A 25,092-nucleotide genomic window follows, 5' to 3' on the forward strand; every position below is an offset into this window, starting at 1 on the left:
TTTATTTTGCTTGTAATTAGTACTCGAGATTTAATTTTGTTTTAAATCATTTTTTATTGTTTCATTTAACAAAGCTCAGTAACTATTGAGCATATTATAGCAGTGCATAACATAGCCGTCTTAGGCAAGGTTAGAAAGCCATAGATAATGTAAAACATATGTTCCAATTAACAGAAAGGTTACATGCAGTGCTCATATAGTATGTAGTGAGCCTAAAATAGGCAAATCAATAGCGCATCCCTTAAATGTAGGTATTGAAAGAAAAGAAAGTACACCTGTGAATCGAAAAGAAGATGCCATATATGTTGCAAATATCTAGCCTTAAGTATGTGCAAGTTTAAAACGGTCTATAATGCGAACAACATATGAATTGCCTTTGCCTTAAATTACAGCGTCTCAGATCTACATGAAGCATTGTACGCAGGTGGGCAATGTATATTGTGCAATTAAGCCTATAAATCATATATTTTGGTTAGGTAATATTAGGTATCATGAAAATAATGCTAATAGTGGCAATATAATGAAACGAACATGCACATAACATGCGTGATTGTGTACAAAATGCAGTGTAGAGCATAGCATGGTACAGTACAGCTGAATAAAATTTGTTTCAGGAGTTGAGACAGCTCAAACAATCAGACTTCTGAACCATGGTGCAGATAGAACATTCAGTATTAGAGTGTCAATACGTGATCAAATATTATATGAGTAATATCGCCCAATCAGCAATTTAATAAAACTCAATAGTATATCCAGGTAACAATGCCATGGAAAAGCAATAATGTGAGCAATAATAATAACAACGCAATAGTGAAAATATTGAAAATATGAGCAGGCATCAGTATTCTATTAGTGGTGAGTATCATAATAGTCAGTAATAGCGCTGTGGTTGGTTCGATAGGTGATTAATTTTGAGTGATATGAGCGTTTACTGTGTCACGGGGTTTGCTGGGCCTTATCAGTGGCACACCGTCTATCCCCTGGTGTTGAGTGGGGCCGTGGGTGTGGGTCTAGGACTATGGGTTATGTCAGGCGTTGTCCCATGTTAGTCTGGTATCTGAGGTGAGAGGTTGGGGAAGGCTAGGCTCGGGAACCAGGGGTGGGGTAGCTGGAAGGTGCGGGTAGAGGAGAAGAGGGAGGGAAAGAAGAAAAAAAAATTAGGGTGGGGGGGACTTCCCTCTCTCCTCCCTCCCCATTCCCCATTAGTCCCGCTTGGGCATTACCCTCGGTTAACGCCCCAGCCCACCGCGCCCTGTGGGCCCCCCATAGGTGCTCTGTCTAAGTTCTCGCGTATGCCCTCCGTTGGTTTAAGTGTTAGCCAGGTGTTGTACGAAATCGTCCGAGGAGATGTGGTGCAGTCAGTAGAACCATCTTTGCATGTATCTTTTTTTTTATCTTTTGCTGAGGTTGCTTTCAGGTCTTCAAATGTCCTTGTGTCTTCCATTTCCTCTACCCATCTCTTCAGGGGGGGGTGCGTGGTTGTCTCTAGTGTATGGGGATGATTGCCTTCGCGGCGTTGAGGAGTCGTGGGATCACCATTCTTTTATAGGCCGGTGTCGACCTGGGTTTTATTGGATGCGGGTGACGATTTTGTCCCAGTCTTCCTCAGTGAGTGGTACGTCGAGGTCTTCTTCCCATTGTCTGATACAGGGTGGCACCAGACGGTATCGGCCCATCACCAGGGAAGCACAGATCAGAGAGATGGCTTTTGGTGGTACCGTTTCCTGCAGGCAGATAGATTCGAAGTCTGCTCGGTCTAGAAGTAGGCTGGGTTTTTGTGGGATTGATCAGGCACTGCGCGATATTTGTTCTCTCGCCATTGTTTGTAGTAATGTGTGTGGTTGTTCTGGGAAGAGGTAGATTGGGTGGACTGCGAATGGTGTATCTAACACGTCAGCCATGCGGAGTAGTGGTTTATTTTTCAGTTCAGTGAAGCGGACCCGTCTGGAAAACAGTATCCTCACCCCTAGGGTGTGTCGTAACGGGTTGTTGCTAAAGAATCCCAGTGGGAAGTTGTGGTCTCTTGGGGATGGTGCCCGGTTCTCTTGGAAGTGTGTCACGGATGTTCCATATCGTTTGAGGAAGAGACAAGCGTTTTTCGCAAACGTTGAGGCCATAGACGTTGTATGGAGGAGGTCTAAGTCCTCCCAGGCGTAACTTCCCCCCCCCCCCCCGGGCTGGCATTGCCAGGGCGCCAAGCAAGGACGAAGTAGGGGAGAGAAGAGAGAAAGAATGAGGTTTGTGGGAAGGGAAAAAAAAGGGGGGGGACTAGGTGAAAAGGTTAGGAAAGGCTTGGTCTGTCCTATCTAGTCTGGGGGGGCAGCTGCAGGTAAATGGACAAGGGTTCAGGTAGTGGGACCTCGCAGGTCCATTAAGTCTGGAGGCCCGGAGTTACTCCCGAAGGGAAGCACTTCCCCTATTTGTGGGTTGCGCTATTTTCCTGAGGGAGGGTGAGGCTCTCGGTGTCATTGCCCAAAGGGTGGTGTCGTCACCGTGAGCAAGTCGGAAGTCTCTTCCAGATTTGTCCGTCCGGTTTAGTCCAGTGTGTGGTCCCTTTCATCCAGGGGTGGTGTGTAGTGGTCATACCTCGTTATGGCCTGTGCCGTCAGGGTGTTGCTGCACCTCTCGGTATGTGATCTGTGGTGTGTTGGGGTCTGCACTGGTGGTGGGCTCGGTTTGTGGTCATTGCTGATGCCCTGTGTTTTGTCTGCTTCCGCGTCCGGAATGTAGTGCTCATGTCTGTTTTGTGTGTGCGGTGTAAGTGGCTATTGAACGTGGTGGGGAGGGACCAATGGGTGCTTATATTTTTCCGTTATCCATCATGTTTTCCTAGGCTTATATGCTGTTAGTTGCGGTGGGAGTTATGGCAGTCATGTATACTCAGACTGGGGTCACCTGCTGGGGGTCATAGTATTCATCACAGTAGCAGTTATAGCAATCCCTTTTCCCCCTCCACTTGTCCCTTCCCTGCCTCCATCCCCTCATCTATCACATTTCTGATTTGCCATAGAGGGATGTATCAGCAAGTGGGGATGGCGGCAGTTCCAGATAAGCATTTCAAAACAGTTATTACCGGTGTAGACGTGTATTGAGATTGCATTGTTTAGTGTTCCCCCTCTCCCTGTCGCTTATAATGTCATCGGACGTCCCAAGTCCTCACTAAGATTTGTCCTCACCTATATTCCCTTTCCCTTTATGCACCTTGTCACTTTTTTTGTTTTTCCCCTTTCCCCCCTTCGCTTGTTTTTTTATTTGTTTCCCCCTCCTTCCCCCATGCCTCCTGTCTGTTTCTCTCTTCTCCTCCCCCACTTTGTAGCGTTGTTATTCTTTTGTCCATCCCTCCCTCCCCTCCTCCCCTGCTGCCCCCCGCTCGCTTTATCGCCCCTCCCCCCGCCCCCATCCTTCCTCCTCCACCCTCCTACCCTTGAGTGGAGACCTCATGTTTATTTTAAGTAATTGTGTGACCAATTAAAAGTCTACTTTTTATAAATATACAAGATCTAAATATACAACTGCCTTAGTCTTTTATTTGTTGTGTATTAAATGTACATACATACATACATACATATATATATATATATATATATATTCAATTTATAAACACGTTTCTTATGAAGTTGTTGCTAAAAAAATCAGACATTGATAAATACTGTACAAATCAAACAAATAGAGGCTGCGCAAAATGTTGCTATGTGCACAAACAACGTGCTACCAAAATTTGTTGGAGGACAGAATAATGATAAATACTGGGATCAATATCCACATTTTGGTGTCTCAATTGCCCTAGAAGTTCCCAGATTATTTTTCTGCGGCAGTCAGACTTTAGTAACTGAACACCATAATACTGATGTTGGAAAACACACAACACTCAACTAGGACACACATACACACCCAATCACCACCAGTTCCTCCCCAACCCCCCCCCCATACAGCGTTTACCCTCCTTCACACGCACAACACTAAGCCACTACATATAAACTCTCACACACTCAGCACACAGCACTCACAGAAACAGAACACCAGCCTCTGTTTGAGGGCCCAATCTGGCAACCTGCCTGGGGCCCTGGGGAACCATAATCCAGCTCTGCCAGCACATTTCATAAATGTCATGACCATTGTCACCTTTCACACTTGTAAACATCATACACACTCATCATAGCCTGACAACCTGGTCAGACCCAGATACCTCAATACACCAGGAAGTATCCCAGTGGGCCAGTCCAGGATGGAGGGCATTAGGATTGCAGGGCACTAGCCCACTCACAAATCCTGACTGCTGACTCACTCCTGCAGAACTGTGCAGCTTTTCATCCTAAACTACCTCTAGCTCTCTCTCTATGATGTCAGTAGTCCATGGCTGATGGCGAATTTCAGCTTATCGATCAATGTGGGGCTACTAACTCTGGGTTTAGCTGACAAACAGGAGGCCCAAGTATCATATTATTCTTTAGTTGTCATGCAGTGAAGCAATTCCTGCTGGTAAAATCTAGATAGGATGACCATGAAGTTGTAATTCAATCAAGAAGCAGGAAGGGGTTAATTAGAATTGCTTCTCTATTATCTCCTCATGAACTTGACTCTATCTGAAATATAACTCTCTTCTCTAAAATGACCTCTTATCCATTAATTTCCACCAAACACGCCTTATTGTTAATGACTTTTTTTTTTTCCAACAAACAAGTAGAATGGCATTAAGGCATGTATTTGACTGGTAGAAAAGCTCTCTGGGTTACATTAACTGTAATACTGTAGAGTAAAAACATGTAGAACCTGGTAAAACCTCGAGTTTCCAGGTTCTATTCCTGGCAGGGTCAAGTTAGCATGTGGTTTTCTAAATCGCTAACGTTTCACTCTAAGTACACTAACCACAGCTTGTTGCAGTAGTTATGGTACTACAAGGTTAGAGGCACCATCCCTTGCTCGAAAGAAAAAAAGGTGACCATAGACTCGTGGCATCTCAACAACTACAAGGAGCAGAAGTAGTTTTGGTTTTGAGTGCCCCTTTAATAAAAATAAGAGTAATTAAAGTATATAAACCCAATATCTAACCATCTGCCAATCCTTTTAAAATGTAAGTGAGTTTCTGAATTCCTTGAAGAAGAAATTGTTATGTGCATGTGTTATTGATCATCCTCCTCCACCTCCAGCACATTGTTTATTCAACCACGAGACTACAACCCCCAGATCATTATCGCATTATCTATTGGCTCAGTTAGCATTCTACTCATAGGATTCTTTCAAATGCAACTTGCTCTTGCAAAAAATTTTAAATCAGAAACCCCGCTTGGCGCATTTAACTCTCTGGGAGCTGAACACAGCATTAACCAATAGCTGCCCAGCACCTGATAGTAATGTGCTGCTTGGTCATTGACGGGAGGAGCAGGAAAGAAAGTACTTGATTTGAGGCATGTTGATCTATTGCAACTACCTGGATGTCTTAAAGGCTAGAAGTGGATATATTAATCATGTAGACAGTGACATAGTTTATCCATTGATAAAAAAAAAAAAAAAAAAAAATTGGATCCACAAATATTGGTGTAGTTAAAAAGGTCAGTATAGGTACAATAATCACTGTTGACAGCAGGGCTGGATTAACATAGGGACTGATGGAGCGGAAGCTCCAGGCCCATAGAATGGGCCTATTTATAATACATATAATTTGTTTATTTGTATATTCTTTGTATGCTCTTCCTTTGTGGAAAGGGAATTAAGTATGGAAACTTAAGATGGATGTAGGAACAAAACTTGTGTGGTCTGGCTGACAATAAATTAGTTAAGGTAAAGCTGACTTTGTACACCATGCAAATACTCTAGCTGCTTCTGTCTCTCTAACATGTGGCATGTTCCTTTGCTTCCAAACTCACTACAACCACCTTTCCTCAGCATCAGCCTGGCCTGCTCGTAAGAAGAGGAGTCAACAAGTGAGTGCTAGGAGGCAATCCCCAAAAAGAGTAGGGTGAGCTGCAGTAACAGTTTTAGAGGGTGTATGTAATACTCTGTGCTGTCCCAGCTCCTCCAGTGTCTGTGTGTGAGGCTGGGCAGGAAGTGGAAGGGATCACTTGTAAGCTCTCACACAGGAAAATGTCTTGCAGGAAGAATAGGGACAGCACTCTGATGCACACTGTATAAACATTCTGCAGCATTGCTAATTATTAATATTATTATTATGGTATTTATGTAGCGCCAACAAATTCCTCAGCGCTTTACAGTAGGTGTACGAACAAACATGTAGTTGTAACCAGACAAGTTGGACACACAGGAACAGAAGGGTTGAGGGCCCTGCTCATTAATCTTAGATGGCTGCCTGGACTATAGAAGACTTAGAACAGTGAGTACTTTGCAAACATCTCTTCAAATTCCACATGCCTTCAATATCTTTTTTTTCTAGCCCTAAATTAATCTTCTCCCAAAACAAACCATTTCTTTATTCCCAAATTTAAGCACTCAAAACCTAAATCTGGAGAAAAAAAAACTTGTTTATGATTCTAAACGCAATAATCCTAATCACCTCTGTTATACCTGCCAATCTTCCTTACTACCTGTCAGGACAGAGTTGGGCAAGAAATAAAGCAGGCTGCACAGAGGACTGTGTAAGGGACAGGGCCATCTGTAAAAGTGGAGTGTTAAAGGGGTAAGTGACCAGACTTACTGACTGGACCGTGCTGCTGAAGCGCTCTTTGCACAGTCCAAGTGCCCAGTCCCTTCCTGCATCTTGAGATCTGAAGTCTCATTTTGAACTGAGTACAGGGGCGTACCTAGAGCATTTGGCACCCGGGCGGATCCTGTGCTTGGCACCCCCTCCCCCCTTACACACACAGTTATTGGCAGACAGTCTCACACACACACAAACACACATACACACACACAGTTACAGGCAGACAGTTTTACACACACACACACACACACAGACACACACTCTTACTTACAGACAGTGGGCTGGATGAGGACTGGATTCCCTGAAGTCCTTCCTTGAAGCCTGTGGAGAAGCAGGGATTCCATCTTGTTGCACCTCCATGTGCAGAAGTAACAGCAGCGGGTAAGGGCCTTATTAAGCCCCGCCCCCGCTGTTGGTTTGGCTCCGCCCCTATTTTGATTAGCTCCACCCCCATTTTACCGCCGTGCAGCCAGATCAGCTGCTCTTTGCGTGTGTGAGCTGTTCTGGCCGCACGGCTTCCTAACTACCATGGGGGCACTGTGCGGCCGTACAGCTCGCACAGCCCCCTCCAGCTCCCAGACCAGGGTCATGGCACCCCTCCCCCCCTTAGTAAGCCACTGCATGGGACCTATTTTTGCTGGGGCAGTACGTCAAATTGCAAAATCTGGACTGTTGGTACTTGACATTATAATTCACTTACAAAAATGCATTTGGTCTCAGACCTTTCTATTGCTTTATGAATTTTCTGATTCCTATACTTGAAAAGCACTGAGTTTAATCCGGACACTGAATGCATCTGGGCTATTATTGCAGATTCACTTAGGCCGACCAGTACCGATTGTATTTAGCTTTAGTAAATATGAGAATTACCATTGCAGTTGGAAATTGGTCATTGAGTGCAGTTCCTTATTTATATTTGGAAAAATGCAAGGACTGACAAAGGGGTGTGGCATAGGAGGTGCAGGGGGACAGGAAGATAAGATACACTAAATGGGGCAAAAAGGGGTAAGACATTCATAAGAGGGGAGAAGAAACACAAAAGGGGTTAAAGAGGGTACAATACACACAGGTGAAGAAGCATTTTTTTTGGAGGGGGGGGAATGCATCTTTACCTGTGTCTCTTGTAACTTCGCCTGTGTAGCCAAAAATGCTCAGTGAGTCTCTCTATCACTATCAGTGTTTTGTGAGTCTTTCTATCACTACTCAGTGAGTCTCTCTATCAGTGCTCAGTGAGTCTCTCTATCACTAATCAGCGAGTCTCTCTATCAGTGCTCAGTGAGTCGCTCTATCACTACTCAGCGAGTCTCTCTCTCTCTATCAGTGTTTTGTGAGTCTCTCTATCAGTGCTCAGTGAGTCTCTCTATCACTACTCAGTGAGTCTGTCTATCAGTGCTTTGTGAGTCTCTCTGTCAGTGTTCTAAGTTTATCTATCAGTGCTCAACGAGTCTCTAACAGTGAGTCTTTCTAGCAGTGCTCAGTGAGTCTCTCTAATAGTGCTTAGTGAGTCTCTCTGTCAGTGCTCGGTGCTCAGTGAGTCACTCTGTCCATCAGTACTCAGTAAGTATCTTTGTCAGTGCTTGGTGAGTCCCTCTATCAGTGCTTAGTGAGTCTGTCAGTGCTTGGTGAGTCTCTCTATCAGTGCTTAGTGAGTCTCTCTCAGTACTCTGTAAGTCTCTCTATCATTGCTCTGTGAGTCTCTCTATCAGTGCTCATTCAGTCTCTATAAGAGCTCAATGAGTCTCTCTATCAGTGAGTCTCTCTATCAGTGAGTCTCTTTATCAGTGAGTCTCTCCCATTGCTCAGTGAGTTGCTCTAAGTGCTCACTGAGTCTCTATTAGTGAGTCTCTCTATCAGTGCTCAGTGAATCTGTCTAGCAGTAAGTCTCTCTCTCATTGCTCAGTGAATCTCTCTAGCTGCAAGTCTCTCTCTCATTGCTCAGTGAGTCTCTCTAGCTGCAAGCATTTCCATCATTGCTCAGTGAGTATCTCTATCAGTGCTCAGTGAGTCTCTATAGCAGTGAGTCTCTCTCATTGCTCAGTGAGTCTCTCTATCAGTGCTCAGTGAGTCTCTCTATCAGTGCTCAGCGTGTCTCTCTATCACTACTCAGCGAGTCTCTCTCTATCAGTGTTTTGTGAGTCTCTCTAGCACTACTCAGCAGTTCTCTCTATCACTACTCAGCGAGTCTCTCTCTCTCTATCAGTGTTTTGTGAGTCTCTCTATCAGTGCTCAGTGAGTCTCTCTATCAGTGAATCTCTTTATCAGTGAGTCTCTCCCATTGCTCAGTGAGTCTCTCTATCAGTGAGTTGCTCTAAGTGCTCACTGAGTCTCTATTAGTGAGTCTCTCTATCAGTGCTCAGTGAATCTGTATAGCAGTAAGTATCTCTCTCATTGCTCAATAAGTCACTCTAGCTACAAGTCTCTCTTTCAGTGCTCAGTGAGTCTCTCTAGCTGCAAGTATCTCCATCATTGCTCAGTGAGTATCTCTATCAGTGCTCAGTGAGTCTCTATAGCAGCGAGTCTCTCTATCAGTGAGTCTCTCTGACATTGCTTAGTGAGCCTCTCTAGCTGTAAGTCTATCCATCACTGCTCAGTGAGTCTCTCTATCATTATTCAGTGAGACTCTATTAGTGCTCATGATTCTCCCTAGCAGTGACTCTCTCTACTCAGTGAGTCTCTCTCATTGCTCAGTAAGTCTCTGTAGCTGTAAGGCTCTCTATCAGTGCTCAGTGAGTCTCTCTAGCTGCAAGTATCTCCATCATTGCTCAGTGATTCTCTCGATCAGTGAGTATCTCTACCAGTGTTCAGTGAGTCTCTATTACTGAGTCTCTCTAGCAGTGCTCAGTGAGTCACTCTATCAGTGAGTCTCTCTCCCTCATTGCTCAGTGAGTCTCTCTAGCTGTAAGTTTCTCTCTTATTGCTCAGTGATTCTCTCTATCAGCGAGTCTCTCTATCAGTGCTCAGTGATTCTCTCTATCAGTGAGTCTCTCTAGCAGTGCTCAATGAGTCGCTCTATCAGTGAATGTCTCTCTCATTGCTCAGTGAGTCTCTGTAGCTGTAAGGCTCTCTATCATTGCTCAGTGATTCTCTCTATTAGTGAGTCTCTATCAGTGAGTCTCTCTAGCAGTGCTCAATGAGTTGCTCTATCAGTGAATGTCTCTCTCATTGCTCAGTGAGTCTCTGTAGCTGTAAGGCTCTCTATCATTGCTCAGTGATTCTCTCTACTAGTGAGTCTCTCTATCAGTGAAGTGCATGTATCAGAGGGAGAGCCAGTGTCAGTCAGAAGTGTGAGCCTCTCTGTGTGAGGAGGAGGAGGAGCCGGGGAAGGGCCGGGCAGCTGCTCTCAGTGTGTCGGTCAGACAGTGTCTGTCTCCGGGCTGTTTGCTGCAGCATGCGGGGGAGAGGGCTACGACCCCCCATGTGAGCACTGGACGTCCTATGGGAGGCTGACCCCTCGGGCTGGGCAGGCTGATGCAGCCGACAAGGTGAGTGAACATTGTGGGGATGAGATTTCCTTCCACAGATTCTCCTCTATCTAATCACTTCTTCAATGATATCTGTGCCGTACAACTCATACAGGAGTCTACCCTTCACACAGAATCCTGAATACCTACAGATACATGGAACAAACCCATGGCATTCTATAGTTTATTTATTATTTATTTATAAAATATTTTACCAGGAAAGATACATTGAGATTTCTCTCGTTTTCAAGTATGTCCTAGGTGTCCTATAGTGGAACTAACTGATATGTACCATCTCTCTCTAGGACAGTACATCACACTTTAATATAGCCCATCCTAACACACTGCACTTCAGAATAAACAATAAACATTTTTGATAAGAACATTTAGAAATAAATAACTAATTTAAATACATCCCAGCTCAGAACACGGTCTGTATATATAGTCTCTATATCCTGTCTGTGAGCTAGATTATGTCTGGTTTTTTCTATGTCCTGTCTATGGTCAGTTAGTGGGTCTCTAGGTCCCTGCGATCCATTTCTCCGTTTGGACCCCCTAATGATGCTGATATCCTATATGCTTCTAATCATAGCTGTGTGCATTCTCCGGAACTCTATATTACCATCTGTTTCTTAAAATCGTGTTTAACCCTTGAAGGTCTAGAAGGGCAAGAAACCCAGTATAATTTCTTGCAATATTCCAAAGCATCAGGAACGAACATTACATTCACAGCAGGCATTTATAAACTATCAAAGTATTACAATGCAATCTTGTACTTACAATTATTTGTGTGAAAGGTTAATAGGATCATCTGCTGTTTGACCTGTCATTTAACAGGTTAAAACTGATTAATGTTTGGGTTGTAGAATTCCAAGATAATCGACTGTGACATATGTGTTGACATCATAAAATAAGTAATTATTATGTCATATGCATATACATACAATGTATTCTGCAATGCATAAGTTCTACAGTTAAGTGCAGTTTTGGTTTTAGCACAATGTAAAAAGCATAGCGTGTATCAATCAGATGAGCTATTGTCTCTCTTACATATAGCAGTGTTAAACAAAAGATATGACTTTGCACATTTAATATGAAAATAAAGTCAGAGTGAAATGTATAAGATTTTTTCCATTTTAAAATACTTTCATAAGTGTCAAACCGCATACTGTATTTTAACTATATAACAATAGCAAAGTATTGTTTTATTTATAAATATAGATTTTTGTGTATACAATAAGGCACCAGAAGCTAGCGTACTGTATATGTCAAAATACTTTCAAATACGTTCATATAATTACAGGCACTTGTCTTTGTTCATCAATTTCCTATAGACTGTAAGCTCCTTTGAGCAGGGTCCTCTTCAACCTAATGTTCCTGTAAGTTTTATTGTAATTCTCCTATTTATAGTTAAACCCCCCCTCTCATAATATTGTAAAGCGCTAAGGAATCTGTTGGCGCTATATCAATAGACATAATAATAATAACAATAATTTGTCTACTGCTAATTTTAAAAGGGACACTGCTTTCTTGCAGTTTTGTTTGTTTAACAAAAGGAGATGATTGGTTTATCTGCTTATTTAAACATGCAGCCCCTCTATCAGAAACACATCATAATCCTTAAAGCCATAAAGGAAAAGAGACTGTATGCAATGTAAGTCTTTACCGTTAGCGCCAATGTTGGATTTTATATAGAAATAGTAATCTTGTTTCTGTCTCATAAAATGCAACATGACGAATTTGCAGAGTTAAACTGACAATCCGCTTCATAAAACAATATAAACAGGTTGGCATGTAAAAACACATAATATAGATGTCCTATGTGTGTGTTTGTGTGTGTACGTGTGTGCATGCATGCAGTGGATAAAAAAACAAACAAATCTTAAACTGTGACATTCATATACACACACGTCTAGCATTGCAATACAGAAGATAAGCCAGTTAGCCACTTTCTATGGTATTTATTCACATCACATTGATTCCCTTGGTGTTTTACATATGTTACGGGCAAAACACTTTTATACTTGGGAATAAAGCTGTGGGTTATGTAAAATGAGACACAATCATCAAACCGTGTACATAATGGCAGTGCCTATTTATTAGACATAGTGCAGGTATCCATGCCATTGGCATCACAAAAGTGTTTGCCTTAAATGTGATGGAGCCTAGTAATCATAACAAAACAGAAAAAAGAACAGAATACAATGCCAAATATATTTATCACACTCAGTATGGCAGAAGAAACAGTAAGGATCTAGTCTTATGTACAAAGGAGAAACTTTTGTGTAAAAGTGAAATGATTTTCCTTTTCGTAAATAAGTCTCTTTTATACATAACAGTGGCCTTAACCTTTTTTTTTTTTTTTTTTTTTTTTTTTTACAATGACCTAACTTGTACACATGGCATTGGCTTGGCAGCATATTTGCCTTTTGTAAAATGTAAAATTAGCTCAGTGATGCATTCAGCTGTGTTACATGTTCTAGAATAAATTCTGAAAAATACTTTCATTAATCTTTCTCCAGCATCAAAGGGGTCTCAATTGCACTGGAGAAGGCTGTGCCCCTAACGTTAATTTAAATTTATTGTGGACAGGTGCCTGTGGCTTGATGAATATGTTATGCCTGTTCCAACCAGTGGGGACATACTGAAAACAGCACATGAACCTAATTTTGGGTGCAGATCAGTGGGTTAAAGGCCATCGGTTTAGCATATGGATCATCTGCTCAGAGTGAGCATTCAATGGTGTAGAAAATAAGGCTCTTGGTAATAATGGTGTCAGTGCGGTTTTATATATATATATTTAATTTAGATGAATATTTAAAATAACTCTTTTCGAATCACCAATCAGCTCAATATTGTTGATATTTTAAAGACAAAACGTGCAAGCTGGGAAGCTCTAGCTCTTAAGTAGCGTTGGTTCCATTTTGCCCCCAGTTAGCAGTCAGATGGGTTCTATATATATATATATAATGTGATGTCTGGCCTCAGGAAAACCATCTCCCCAATATTATACTGTGCTCCACAATCTTTAGTCTGCTCTGCACTGCAGTAGTGAACTGACTAGTTATAGTGCCTAATGGGGCAGAGTAGAAATGGAAATTTGCCCATCTGCTGTGTCAACTCCATTGGTTCCTTTAGCCAAATTATCTTGTGTTATTTTTTTTATCAGTGGGAGTTGTGTTCCTCTCTTTTTTAGATATAATAAAACTCTAAATTAAGGTTTCTGTTCCTTATTGCAGTCTCCAGTTGAGGCAGCGTGAATTCTCTTTTCTTTATATTTCTTTGTATTGAGGAATGAACTGATTTATTTTCTTTATAGCTGTAATAGATAGTGGTTATACATTTACAGTAATACCTATGATATCATTAATCTTCTATTTTTTTTGTACATTGAACAAAAGCTCACTTGCAGGGAGTCTGCTCAAAAGGTACAATTTCTTTATTTTACAATTGCTAACATAATTAACTATATAACAAACTGTGAAAATAATGTTTTTTTTTTATTTTTTACTATCTTTATCTATATTTCTGAATAATGCAATGTATAATGAAGTAGAAAAAGATACAGAAAATAGTGTAATATTAAGAATATTCGTTTTTAGTATAATTAAGTTCAACAAATTTTTCTGTCAAATATTCCTATAAGTAAATTTTATAGAAAAAGAAAGAATGGTGAAGAAGAGATTACCGTGTAGATCTGAAAGGTTTAAAAACAAATAGTCACTGGTGGAATAAGATATCCATGCATTATTCAGATTATTCAGTCAAATTAGTGACCAAGATAATCATCCATCAATATGATAAGGGTTAGTCTGAGCAAGCTTTAATTCATTATAAAGATTGTATATTGACATATTGATTCCTAACATGTAAATATATTTTCATTTAACGATTGCCTTACAAGGCAATTAGAGTTTAACCCCTTGAGTGACAGTGGTGTGCCCAACACTTTGAGATCAGGCGATCACACCTCTAACACTCAAAGGGTTAAGAGATTCCTCGGAGTTCTTGGAAGACACACCAAAAAGAGTTAACAGGTGCAGTGGTTTCCACTAGCTCAGGAAACTTCGAACATGTTTTACTATAATGATTTCACCAGAGGAGAACTTTTAATTTCCATTAAGCATGCACATTTTCCATTATTTGCATTTAATGAAAAGCTCTCCAGTGTGGGTTGGTGAGGTCCACTCAACTTCCTGAAAAGACTGTCAAGAAACATCTCGGCAAATCACCCGTTGACAGTTGACAATCTCCGTATGTAATTTTATCCCACACAACTCCAAATATATGAAAATATAAACATTTTATACTTTGGCCTTTGTATTCCTCAAAATTCATAATTTTTTTTTTTTTTATTCTATAAAATTCACATTTTGTTTAAAAAAAGAAAGATAACATTTGTCAGCCGGGGGAAGGTGATTTACGGTAATAAACTGGGTCTTAGACGTCAAATTAATTATACTGGCTAGAAAAAAACGCAGGGTTCCTGATATTAGCATTTCAGTAAAAGTGAGCAAGCTGTGTGTGCCTTTACGGAATTGTAGATACACATATTTTTTTTCTTATAATTTGTAAAATGATTAGGATAAACAGTGCCACCTGCTGGATTTAGCGAACCGTGATGCTGTCTGCTGTCTAATACGGTATCTGTACGGGCAGTGTTTTAGTGAGACACAGAAAGATATGTTTTTGAGGAGCAAACAACACTTGTTTTCTTTTCACTATTTTCAGACCTTAATGCGTTTTGCAGAAACAAATCCACATTAAATACTGTTGAATCTTATCAGAGATTAAATATGAAATGATTAAATTCTGATGTAGCGACTGTATTATGTGGAAAAAAAGGTTTTCTGTTTCGTACCTGTTTCGTATGTTTGTATTGAGCTAAGCAGTTTATGCTACTGATCGTCAAATCATGCTAGCAGGGATGCAAAATGTTATCTTTGCAAGATACAGATTTTAAGCCATTATCAATGCACCACACTTACTTGCAGGTTTAAGAGATGAATTGTTTTGGTGAGCAATGGCAGAACAAAGCCGGAGCCATCTGAATGCTAACTGGGGGGCTATGGGACCAAGACTACTAGTTAAAGCTAGATCTTCCCAGCTTGCACGCGTTGCCTTTACAATAGTAACAATATTGAGTTAATTGGTGATATAAGAAGAGTCATTATTTTAAATTGTCATCTAAAGTAAGTCTACAGACCGTGGCTGCTGAAATAAGCATTGTAAACAACATTACATCTATAATACTATTCCACGTATACAATGATCACAAAGATAAATTTGGGTAATAACATCTAATATATAAGAGAAAGGCATTCTAGGAACCTTTGAGCCATAAAATCCCTGTGGCGTACAAATTGCTAAGTCTGTAGCATTTTTAGTTAGTAAGTGTATTTTTTTTTTTTTTTACTCCATCCTTCTTGATTGCACTTCTACATTTAGCTAATTGTGCAGAGAAGAGAGTTTTTCCCTTCCTGGGCAATAATTATTGGCAGATTGTTTTCTCTGCCTAATTCTGAAGCATGATTCTGGTGAGGAGCTTGCTAAATCCACTGACTCCTACATTGTCTGTTTTGCATTGTACGTTTTGCAGTTTTACATAATTACAACACATAATTACAATAACAAGACAAACACAATATTCAATACAAAACTGTAATCATGAAAAAAATACATCATGAAAGGCTTGTTATGAGCATTATTTGCTTTCCGATGGTAACATTGATATAATTACAGTCAATAGTATCTCAAGTGCATTGTACTCCTTAATCCGCATTAATCCACATAACTAACCCCTAAATTAACTAAGCCCTAACCTAAGCATGGAAACTTTGAAAATCAGGGGGCTCCAAAATCCTAATTCTAACCCTTACCACGTGTACAATAAATTAATATTTAAATCTACCATGTGTACAGCAGTGGGCACTCTAACATACATTAAGCAGTGCCTAACCTCATTAATGGGTACCAAACCCTAATTCAGGGGGATACTCTGATGTACCCCCTTTACAGAGTGAGGTGGTATTGCACTTAACAAGCTGATAAAGTTTTCCCCAATAAGGGTGTACCTAACCTTAACCAAGGTGTATAAAGGCATATCCCATTATTGTGCCATCCAAAATTTTCTTTTATTTATTCAGCACCTTTTTAGCTCAGCTGTGACAGACCATTTTAAAAGCAAACCTTCAAGATGTCCTTCTAGAGAAATTTTAGAAAGCATCCAAATCTGTTTCCGGAATATAATGGACAAGTCGGGATAATTCGAGTTGACATAGTCTGTCTATAACTTTATTTATTTTTGGGTGGAGGGGCTGTGTTGGTGACAGATAAGTTAAATGTGGCATTCATCATATGTCTTATGATACATATCCAGAAACTGCATAGCAGATCCTAAATGTGATGCTGTGCAACAACTGCTCCATCTAGCGTAAAAAGTCATGTTCAGTTTTGGCTAGAAATTCATGTTTCTCTTTTTTTCATCCATCCAGTGCATCTTGATAAGGTTTGAGCTACATTTTATGCTCATATAAGGGTGGAATCCGCACGTTCTGGCTCTGAGGCTGACCACTGAAATCTGCCAAAGAGCCGGAGTGTGAAAGAAGACAGAATATGCTTATTGTATATTCCGTAATCATCATATTGCATGGATCTGGACAAACCACGTCTGTCGATACAGCTGCTCTTGACTTCACTTCTTATAACAGTTTGATGGGCATAAACGTCAACAGCTGTAGCAATTTTAGATTTGAACCTAACAAACACATTTCAAACTTTTGACAAACACTCTAGGATTTATTCGCTAAATTGGGACTTGTAAGGAAAAAGAAGGGAATATTTTTTCCAAAATATCCAAGTTTGTTAATAATGTTAATTCCAAACCAGCCAAATTTGCCTATAAATTATCATTCCAAATCGCAATATACCGTATAAAGGTCCACTCTAAGCTTCATAACCACTATAGCTTGGTTTGATTTTAACCAGTTCTCGGCTCCCCTCTTAGAACTAACGCCTCCTCATTATAAGTGTCTGTTTTATCCAGCTTAGATGGCGTTGATTGGCTTAGAGCTCTGGGATAGCCCACCATTTAGTCTCACTTTAGGCAGCATGACGACTACAGCATTATCAATTACAATATGTCCAGCCTGGACTGTGTTGATAGGTTTGATATTAAGCCAGGGAATGAGACTCTAGGGATTTGTGATTATGTTGCCTAGAGTAAAATGTGTATAAATATGCGAGGGCATGTACTATGTATTTGTGTTTGATTTTATATAATATTTTAATTATTGGAGAACAGTGACAATATACAGTGAATACAAATAAGGAAACCAGAACAACAAATAAATATTTTTTTTTTGACATTTATTATTGAGAATTCAAGTACAAGTACGAATAAACTCAGAAAATACCAAATGCTCTGTATGTGGGTTACATTCAGAGGTATAGGAAGAAAACCACATAATTAGTAGTAACAGTGTTTGCAGATGTAGATAAAACAAAATACTTGGTAAACAAAGAGTAAAAAATCCCAAACTTCCAACAGAGTGTTTGCTCACAAGTAACAGATTGAAAAACTGTATTGTCTACAGGTTAAAACACCCTACATCTTTACAAAGGCCCTGATTTTGGAAGACCCAGCTATGGGGGACTAACATTCTAAACTACAATCCTTTTAATTGGAGCAGCTTTGATGATGTAGTCCACACTAGCTAGTGTGCCAAAAGTTAGCTCGAACTAATCTAGATCATTGCCATCTCTAAATGTTTATTGATTTGTTTAATACACTCATTTAAATTTAGTACAAATGCTACAACATGTATAGCACAGGTTAGTATGACAGAACTGTGAGTTTACTGCTAAAGTATAGGAAACAGTAAACCTATCAAAAGCTGTTGGATGTTGTGCATACTCATGGTGACATGTGATGTTGGTTAAAGTATCAACTGTAGAACCGGTGCAAACTTCGGGCTACATGCGCTGCGGAATATGTTGGTGCTTTATAAATGCCAGTGATAAATAAATAATGTTCCAGTTCGATGCTTTGTGAGATGAGCTATTACTTCTTCTTGGATTTAGTATGTTGTCTAATACTTGCATCTACTTTTGTACTGAAAGGCCATAGGTAATCAGAGAAATCACAATATATTCTTTCTAGTAACAAGTTTTAATTGTTGATACATATAAACAAGGGATTATTTTGTGCTCTGGAATCTAGGAAAGTTACAGACACAAAGTGGAAAGGAGACAATGCAGTAGAAACATAGCTATCAATAAGCCCAGATCCGAAATGGCATTTGGGAGCTGTGTGAAACGATTCTGAAAAAAATGCATAAAGGGGACATGTCTGCCCTGCATACGGGCATATGCAGGGCAGACATGACCCCTTTATAGAAGCCACAGTGGCATGCATTGCTCCACTAGTGTACATCTCTGTAACCATAACACTAACAACCCACTTTCATGTTTTCCAGTTTTGGGACATATGTAGAAATGACCTATTACTGTTTTGTTTTGTTGCCATTTTTACTGTCTCTCTTTGCTTATCGGTCATCATACTACTTCCTCTTCTTTAAGCTCTGAAAATCTACCTGCTTTGCACATGTACAAATACTGTCATTGTTCTATGGACTCAATGATCCTACTTATCAGCTTTATCAGTAACTTGTAAGTACATCAAACAGTGCCAAGTTCATAAAACTACACATAACTGTCTTGCCAAAGCTCGCATATATATATATATATATTTTTTTTTTTCTGGGGGCAAAGTATGCTAGAACTCTGCTTTTCACTAACCGATAAATTTTAGCCTATTAAATTCCAATTGCAAAATAAAGGCTACAATAGCCAGGTGTGACTAGATCTTAGTTAAACATTTTTCCAGAGCAGACATTTTTTCCCTCAGTTTTGCAGTTTTGCAGTTTTGCATAGAGGATTTAATTGTCTAATAGTCAGATTTTACTGAATAATCCTATCGCTTTCAACGCCTTATCTTGATTCACTAATCATAAAATACATATCTGGTAACTAGAAACTGATATGTAACAGTAACCCATGATTATTACAGAAACCTTGAGGTCTACTCAATAAATAGAAAATTGTGGTGAGTTGAGGATTGAGTTGATAGAAAATAAATTAAAAAATCATCATTTAGTTGATGGTCCCCCGAATACCATCAACACTGCAGATACTTACAGGGACATTTGATAGCATCCAGTAGTTCACAACTATCTTCAACAAAACTAGAAATGCTTTATAATATATATAATTAGTTCCAAACAAAAAGAAGGCTAACACATGTTTGTATCAGAGAACGCTTGAAACGTGATACATATTTATGATTTATAATACCGTATAATTACAGTAAAATACATCCATAATACTTATGTATTAATATGTGGGTCTGCATAGCATTTATATCTCACAATTTGTAATCTCTAAATCAGGCACATAAATGAAGGCTTGTAAAACTCTATCAAAAGTCATTTGCAGCCTTTATTCTTCCGTTTTATACAAATTAAGCTTTTTTTTTTTTTCAATCCTGACTGCCAAAGCACCTAGTATGCAATGTATTTTTACAAGGCCCATAAACCTCACCTTGGTTTTATGAGAAGATAGTTCCTGTCAAACTTCCAGGTGGTATGTTACATTTATTTTCCGCTTTGTGCTTTTACGGGATGCTGTGGATAGGCAGTTTGTGGCATGTAGCTCAAATTTAAGTTCTTATTGCTGGGGACCGAACTCATTTAGTACAGTAATCTTTTATTTTTTTTATTTTTTTAATGTCTACAAAACCAGTCTAACAAATACACATTAAGCTGTAATTGTGTCAACAGTGTATGTATTACAGGTATTGTATGTTAGCTCAGTGCGCAGAGGATCTTCTTGCCAGGTACCCATGGCAGTGCCATGCTCACTAATCTTCAAGCCACGCAAACCCCAAGCATAAAATTGCAGGCTGGCATGATGCTTCGAGTAGCTCTTAACTGTTAATGGTCTTTGATATTGACCAAGACAAAGAGTGGAGACACACAGCTGTCACATTTCTGTGTAGTAGCAACACAACTGTTATCAGCGTGCCAAATCAGTGAATACTAATATAACTCACAATTAAAGAAACAACCTAATTAATCAATGTAGATCACTGCCCCCAGTTGTTGTTTTTTTTTGTTTTATTGTTTTTAGTGTGTATATTGATTAAGTCTATCTTTACCCCAGCACCAGGATTGATTACTCAAAGCAGGTTGACCATCTTCTGGTGATGTCATCAAAGAATGATGACTTTGTCCAATCAGATGCTTCTCATAAAGAAGCACTGATGAAATGCTTTTCATGGACGGCAATCACCTGTATCCACCAATCTAATGAATCACTGAATTCAATGATTCTCTGTAAGAAGTATTGGACACCACAGCGTCCGGCATCAGTATACTTTGCATAGCAACACAGGCGTCAGATTCAGTAATTAAATCTATTTTGATCTGGAGCCCCTAGTGTCTGTCTGGCTGACAGCCACCAAGAAAGCATTTAAACAGTGAAATGTAAACAGTACGGCAATGTTTTAATTTGCAAAGCTGGGGGGGTCAGTATCTATACGATGAAGTGGGTGTAGTGCTTAGACTGTACCTAAGAGATGCAACACAATTGAAGCATCGCTGAAACTTAAAAGGCTAAATATGTGTTCAAGCCACAGCTGTAATACTTTATGGATGTCAGCTGTGACAGCAACATTCCAAAGCATCTGTGGCAGTGCAGGTGTTAACAATCTCAGAGAGACATTCTTTCAGCTCTGACTGTCAGAGGGTTAAAGATGTCTGATTCTTTGCAGGTTTTGCAATCATAATCACTGAGCAAACACATGTGACAGCTGAGGAGAAGCAGAAATACACTTAACAGTATAACCTACACTTTCTCGGCCCACTTGAAATACACTTGGAGACTCTGTTGTATAGGCTAATTTTATCTTTCAAAGAGAAATGTTTCTTCTTCTCAGTTTGTTAAAGCCGGAATGTCGTATTGAGTTAGCATTACCCTGGCTCTATAGACACGTAGAGAGTAAGCACGCAAAATATTCCTTCCTCGCACAAGGTCTTTAAGGACCAGAAATTACATCCACGATGGCATGCATAACAATTAGTCTTTAAGAGGTTTAGGACCAGTTTGCTATACCGGCATGGATAGTTGTTGATCCATAAGGGGTTAACTAAGTTTATTACACTGAAAAATGTATAAATTCAATAAAGTTTCTTGAATAAAACTGACAGACTGAAAAGCAAAATTTGCCAGCTTGGCTCATCAGATCATATAGTTGTTTCAAGCTTTGCACAGGTGCTGGAAAAGTTAAAAAAAAACAGTTAAACAAGAAATACAATGTATTTCCAACAAAGGACCAGAGTGATATGATCATACAGTTGGCTGCTGGTGAAATGTTGGCAGAGGTGCTACTGCTGGGACTCAGTATCTGCCTACAGGGCACCATCATTCCTGAAGGTCCAATTAAACATGTAGTTCTAAACGGCATAACGTTCTATGACATCCATCAGCCAGTATCTTGTTACTAGTGCGTACATCAGGGTAGATAAAGCACTTTACCAGTACAGAAGGTGTCAGCAGACAGGAAGTGACAATCCCACATAGGAAGGAGAGGAGAGACCATGAAGAGTGGGGCAGCTGTTAATGATGGGACATACTGTACGCTGTTATTGAATATGAGCTCAGATAATCAATGGGAGTATATATTTAGAGGGGACAGTAAGCAGATGAAATAGGGGAACTAGGAAAGAGGAAGGGGAATTGAAATAATGCAGAGAAAAAGAAGGAAAAATTAAGATGAGGAAGGCGTGAAAGTCATTGACTCAGGATATTTTTACTTCTTGTATTTGATTTCAGCAAAAGATTTGGAAACTGTTCGCTATAATTGACCTGGGCTGTCATTGGTCCTTAATGGGTAGAATAGAACAATTAAGCACTTTCATATTGTTTACTGATGTTACTGGGACTTGCCAAACTGGAGTTCGGTTCAGCAGATAAGTCAGTAATATTTGGCAACTCATTTTCTATTACATTCATTTTGACATACACCTTTCTAATTGTATAATTTATCTATACAATAATGCATTGTTTTATCTTGGTTTGTTTTTTAACTGGGAAATAGCGAGGCAAACTGTACTTTGTGAATTTTGAGATTATAAAGAGTTGAGAGACATAGATATATTCCTAAAATGACAACAATAAGAAGCTAAAATCCATCCTTTAGCAAACACTTAGCATACAGCCAAGGCATCCAGAACAATATCCAGCTAACCTGTTTGAAATCAGCAGCAACTTATTGTCACTGTGTAATATGGCTTCTAGATACACCATGCCTTCCTAAGCATGCATGACCTCAGCGTGCATGAAAAGTGAAAAGTTCTGGGCTGGCAAAAGTAAATTCTGTGCAAATTTAGAATCTGACGCCAGCATGCGCAGCATGCTCTCCCATGCCTCCCCTCAGTCCGTACTCACTGACCTCTATTGGGAGTGATTACGGCCAAGGAGTATCCGGCTGAGGGGAAAAATTGGACTCAGAGATTTAATTAAACTCAGGTTTAGTGCTTAATGAAAACATTTTAAAGTTGGAGGGGGGAGGGATATATACTCGGAAAGGGTTACTAGAACCAAAACCAGAGTTTTATGAAAACACAGGTTTTTAGTGGAAGGAACCCTTTAACTGCATTATATATGCATTATATATACTATACTACAGGACAAAAAATCTCAAACTGTTCATCAGCATGAGGAAGAGATAAATAGCATACCACTGTAAGATGCCAAACCATTTTATCTCTTTTGGGCAACGTGCCCCAGTTCCACCAGACACCCATGCCACATCCAGTCTTCTTTAGTAGGAGAAGTCCGTTGTCTCATGTAGGTCTGTGCTTATTGGCTGAGAGCCCTCAATGAGTATGGCCATGCTTTGCTCTGTAGAGCCATGTGCCTTCTCCTCCTGGATCCCAGCAAGTCCGGTTTGACATCTCATCCTGGTATAGCACCAGCACATTCCTGGCACCATAACCACTACATAATTAGTGGGCTGTGGTGGTTATGTTGCTTAGCTGGTCTGTTAAATCGTGCTTGTTTTAAACAACTGATAAAACATTTAGTGTTATTCTTTGGAGCTCCATTTTTCATTTATAATAACAATATTCCATTTGTAACTAACATTTCTAGTAAATGTATCCCTGTGAACCAATTTTTTATTTTCTGCCTCAATTTAGTTTTTTCCTTGACCAATGATAGATTGCCTGTAAAGCACTCATATGTACATTTTTAGGATTAGTTATTACAACTCTGATAAAACGGAAAGATTTGATGTATGTTATAGATTTGGAAAAATGAATTTTCCCAACAAGTTCTAGAACCAATATACCTTTAACTGCACTCTGATTAATCACCACATACTTGTTAATGGAATGGGATGACATTGTGCTTATCTTTCCTCACCATGGACTTGCTTTTATCAGCTCTCTGTATAGCACTTTTATAAATGTTTATACATAGCACTCAGTGGAAATGCTTCATCTTACCTTGATTTGACACTTCTGCATATATTAACCCTTCCAACTAAAAGGTCAGAGGGGGTCCCTGCACAGGATTGTGGGGGAACAGTACTTTTAATCTGTAGAAATGACAGGAAGGAAAAGATTTAAGTGATAAAATCACTGAAAGATTTTGAGTTTTTGGAAGTAGTAATGGAAAAGTTTTAAACTTGTAAAATGGTGTTGCATTGCAGGTTTATGTAGAGTTTTCATGTTATTTCACAAACTCAGGGCAAAGCAGAGCGTATGTTCTGTGGATCCATAGTTTTCAAAATTATTACATCTATTTTCTAAACTTTAGAGTGCTTTATAAATGATTCTACGAATGCAGCTAATCCCAAATTCTAAATCCCTATCACACTGAGAACACCAGTTACAAGTATCCACTGACTCCACCTTCTCCCTCAATTATATACTTATATATGCAGACATGCATAAGATTTAACATGCAGCTGGCAAGTGCCAACCAGTTGGCATTAAATGAGCTATGCTGGAACGATTATTTGGCTAAGAGTGTCAGCTGAGTGCTCTCAGCCAATGAGTGCCTCTTTGCACCTCTGGACTTAATGCAGGTAGAGGAGGAGGTGACTGGTGTTCGGCCATGGTGCTATATTGTCACACCATTCTTATAAATTTGACTGCTTACACTAAGAAGGCACAAGACACTCCTGGCAATATATACGCTGTTGGGTATGGTGTTTGTAGTGTTTCTTTAATTCCTTGGTCCTTGGAGTGCTGTAATGAGCAGTGCATCGCTGCATTTTGCACACTCATTTTCTCATTTAAACAATTATTTTACTTTATATATAAGTGATCTGTGATAACCTGTGCTTTCTCTACCCCCACTTCCTCTGCCCGTCGTATTGTGAGGGTTTTTTTTCCTCATGTCACCAACCAAGTTCAGTTGATATGCCTTTCTGTCCCCCTTGTTCATATTTCCCATTTTTTGTGTTTTCCAGCTGATATCACCTTTTTTGCCCCAAGCTTGTATTTTCAATTGATGCCTTGGAAAAAATATAAAAATACACAACAGTGCTAGCCTCTGGCTGTAGCATGGGCACATTGGTCTGAGTCTTGTCTGCCGAAGACTTGTTCCCTCACATTCATGGTGCATCTTAAAATGCCAATTGATTGACTTCTACATATTATTTATTTATAAAATATTTTACCAAAAAGGATACATTGAGATTTCTCTTGTTTTCAAGTATGTCCTGGGCCCACAAACACTGCATTGTTAAAATAAGATACAATATAACAGATTATTGTTTAAATGCAAACCTGTATTCCTAACTCTACAGTGCCCCTGTCCCTAGTTAGAATGAGACACCACCTTCCTCCAATTTGCAATTTCATCAGTGAGATGTCACCTCCATCGCAGGTCCAATCCAATGCCCTT

At 39.7% G+C, this 25,092-nt stretch overlaps 1 protein-coding gene across 1 annotated transcript in view; it reads left to right on the forward strand.

The window, feature by feature from the left end:
• Nucleotides 1-9,862: 9,862 nt before the first annotated feature.
• RGMA (repulsive guidance molecule BMP co-receptor a) overlaps nt 9,863-25,092 on the forward strand; it is a 40,516-nt gene continuing 25,286 nt past the window's right edge. The window contains exon 1 of the mRNA XM_063448866.1: nt 9,863-10,137. Coding sequence (XP_063304936.1) covers nt 10,124-10,137 — 14 coding nt within the window. The 5' untranslated portion in view covers nt 9,863-10,123. The remainder of the gene's footprint in view (nt 10,138-25,092) is intronic.

The sequence above is a fragment of the Pelobates fuscus genome, chromosome 3, assembly GCF_036172605.1.
Source record: "Pelobates fuscus isolate aPelFus1 chromosome 3, aPelFus1.pri, whole genome shotgun sequence".
In the NCBI taxonomy this organism is placed as follows: Eukaryota; Metazoa; Chordata; class Amphibia; order Anura; family Pelobatidae; genus Pelobates; species Pelobates fuscus.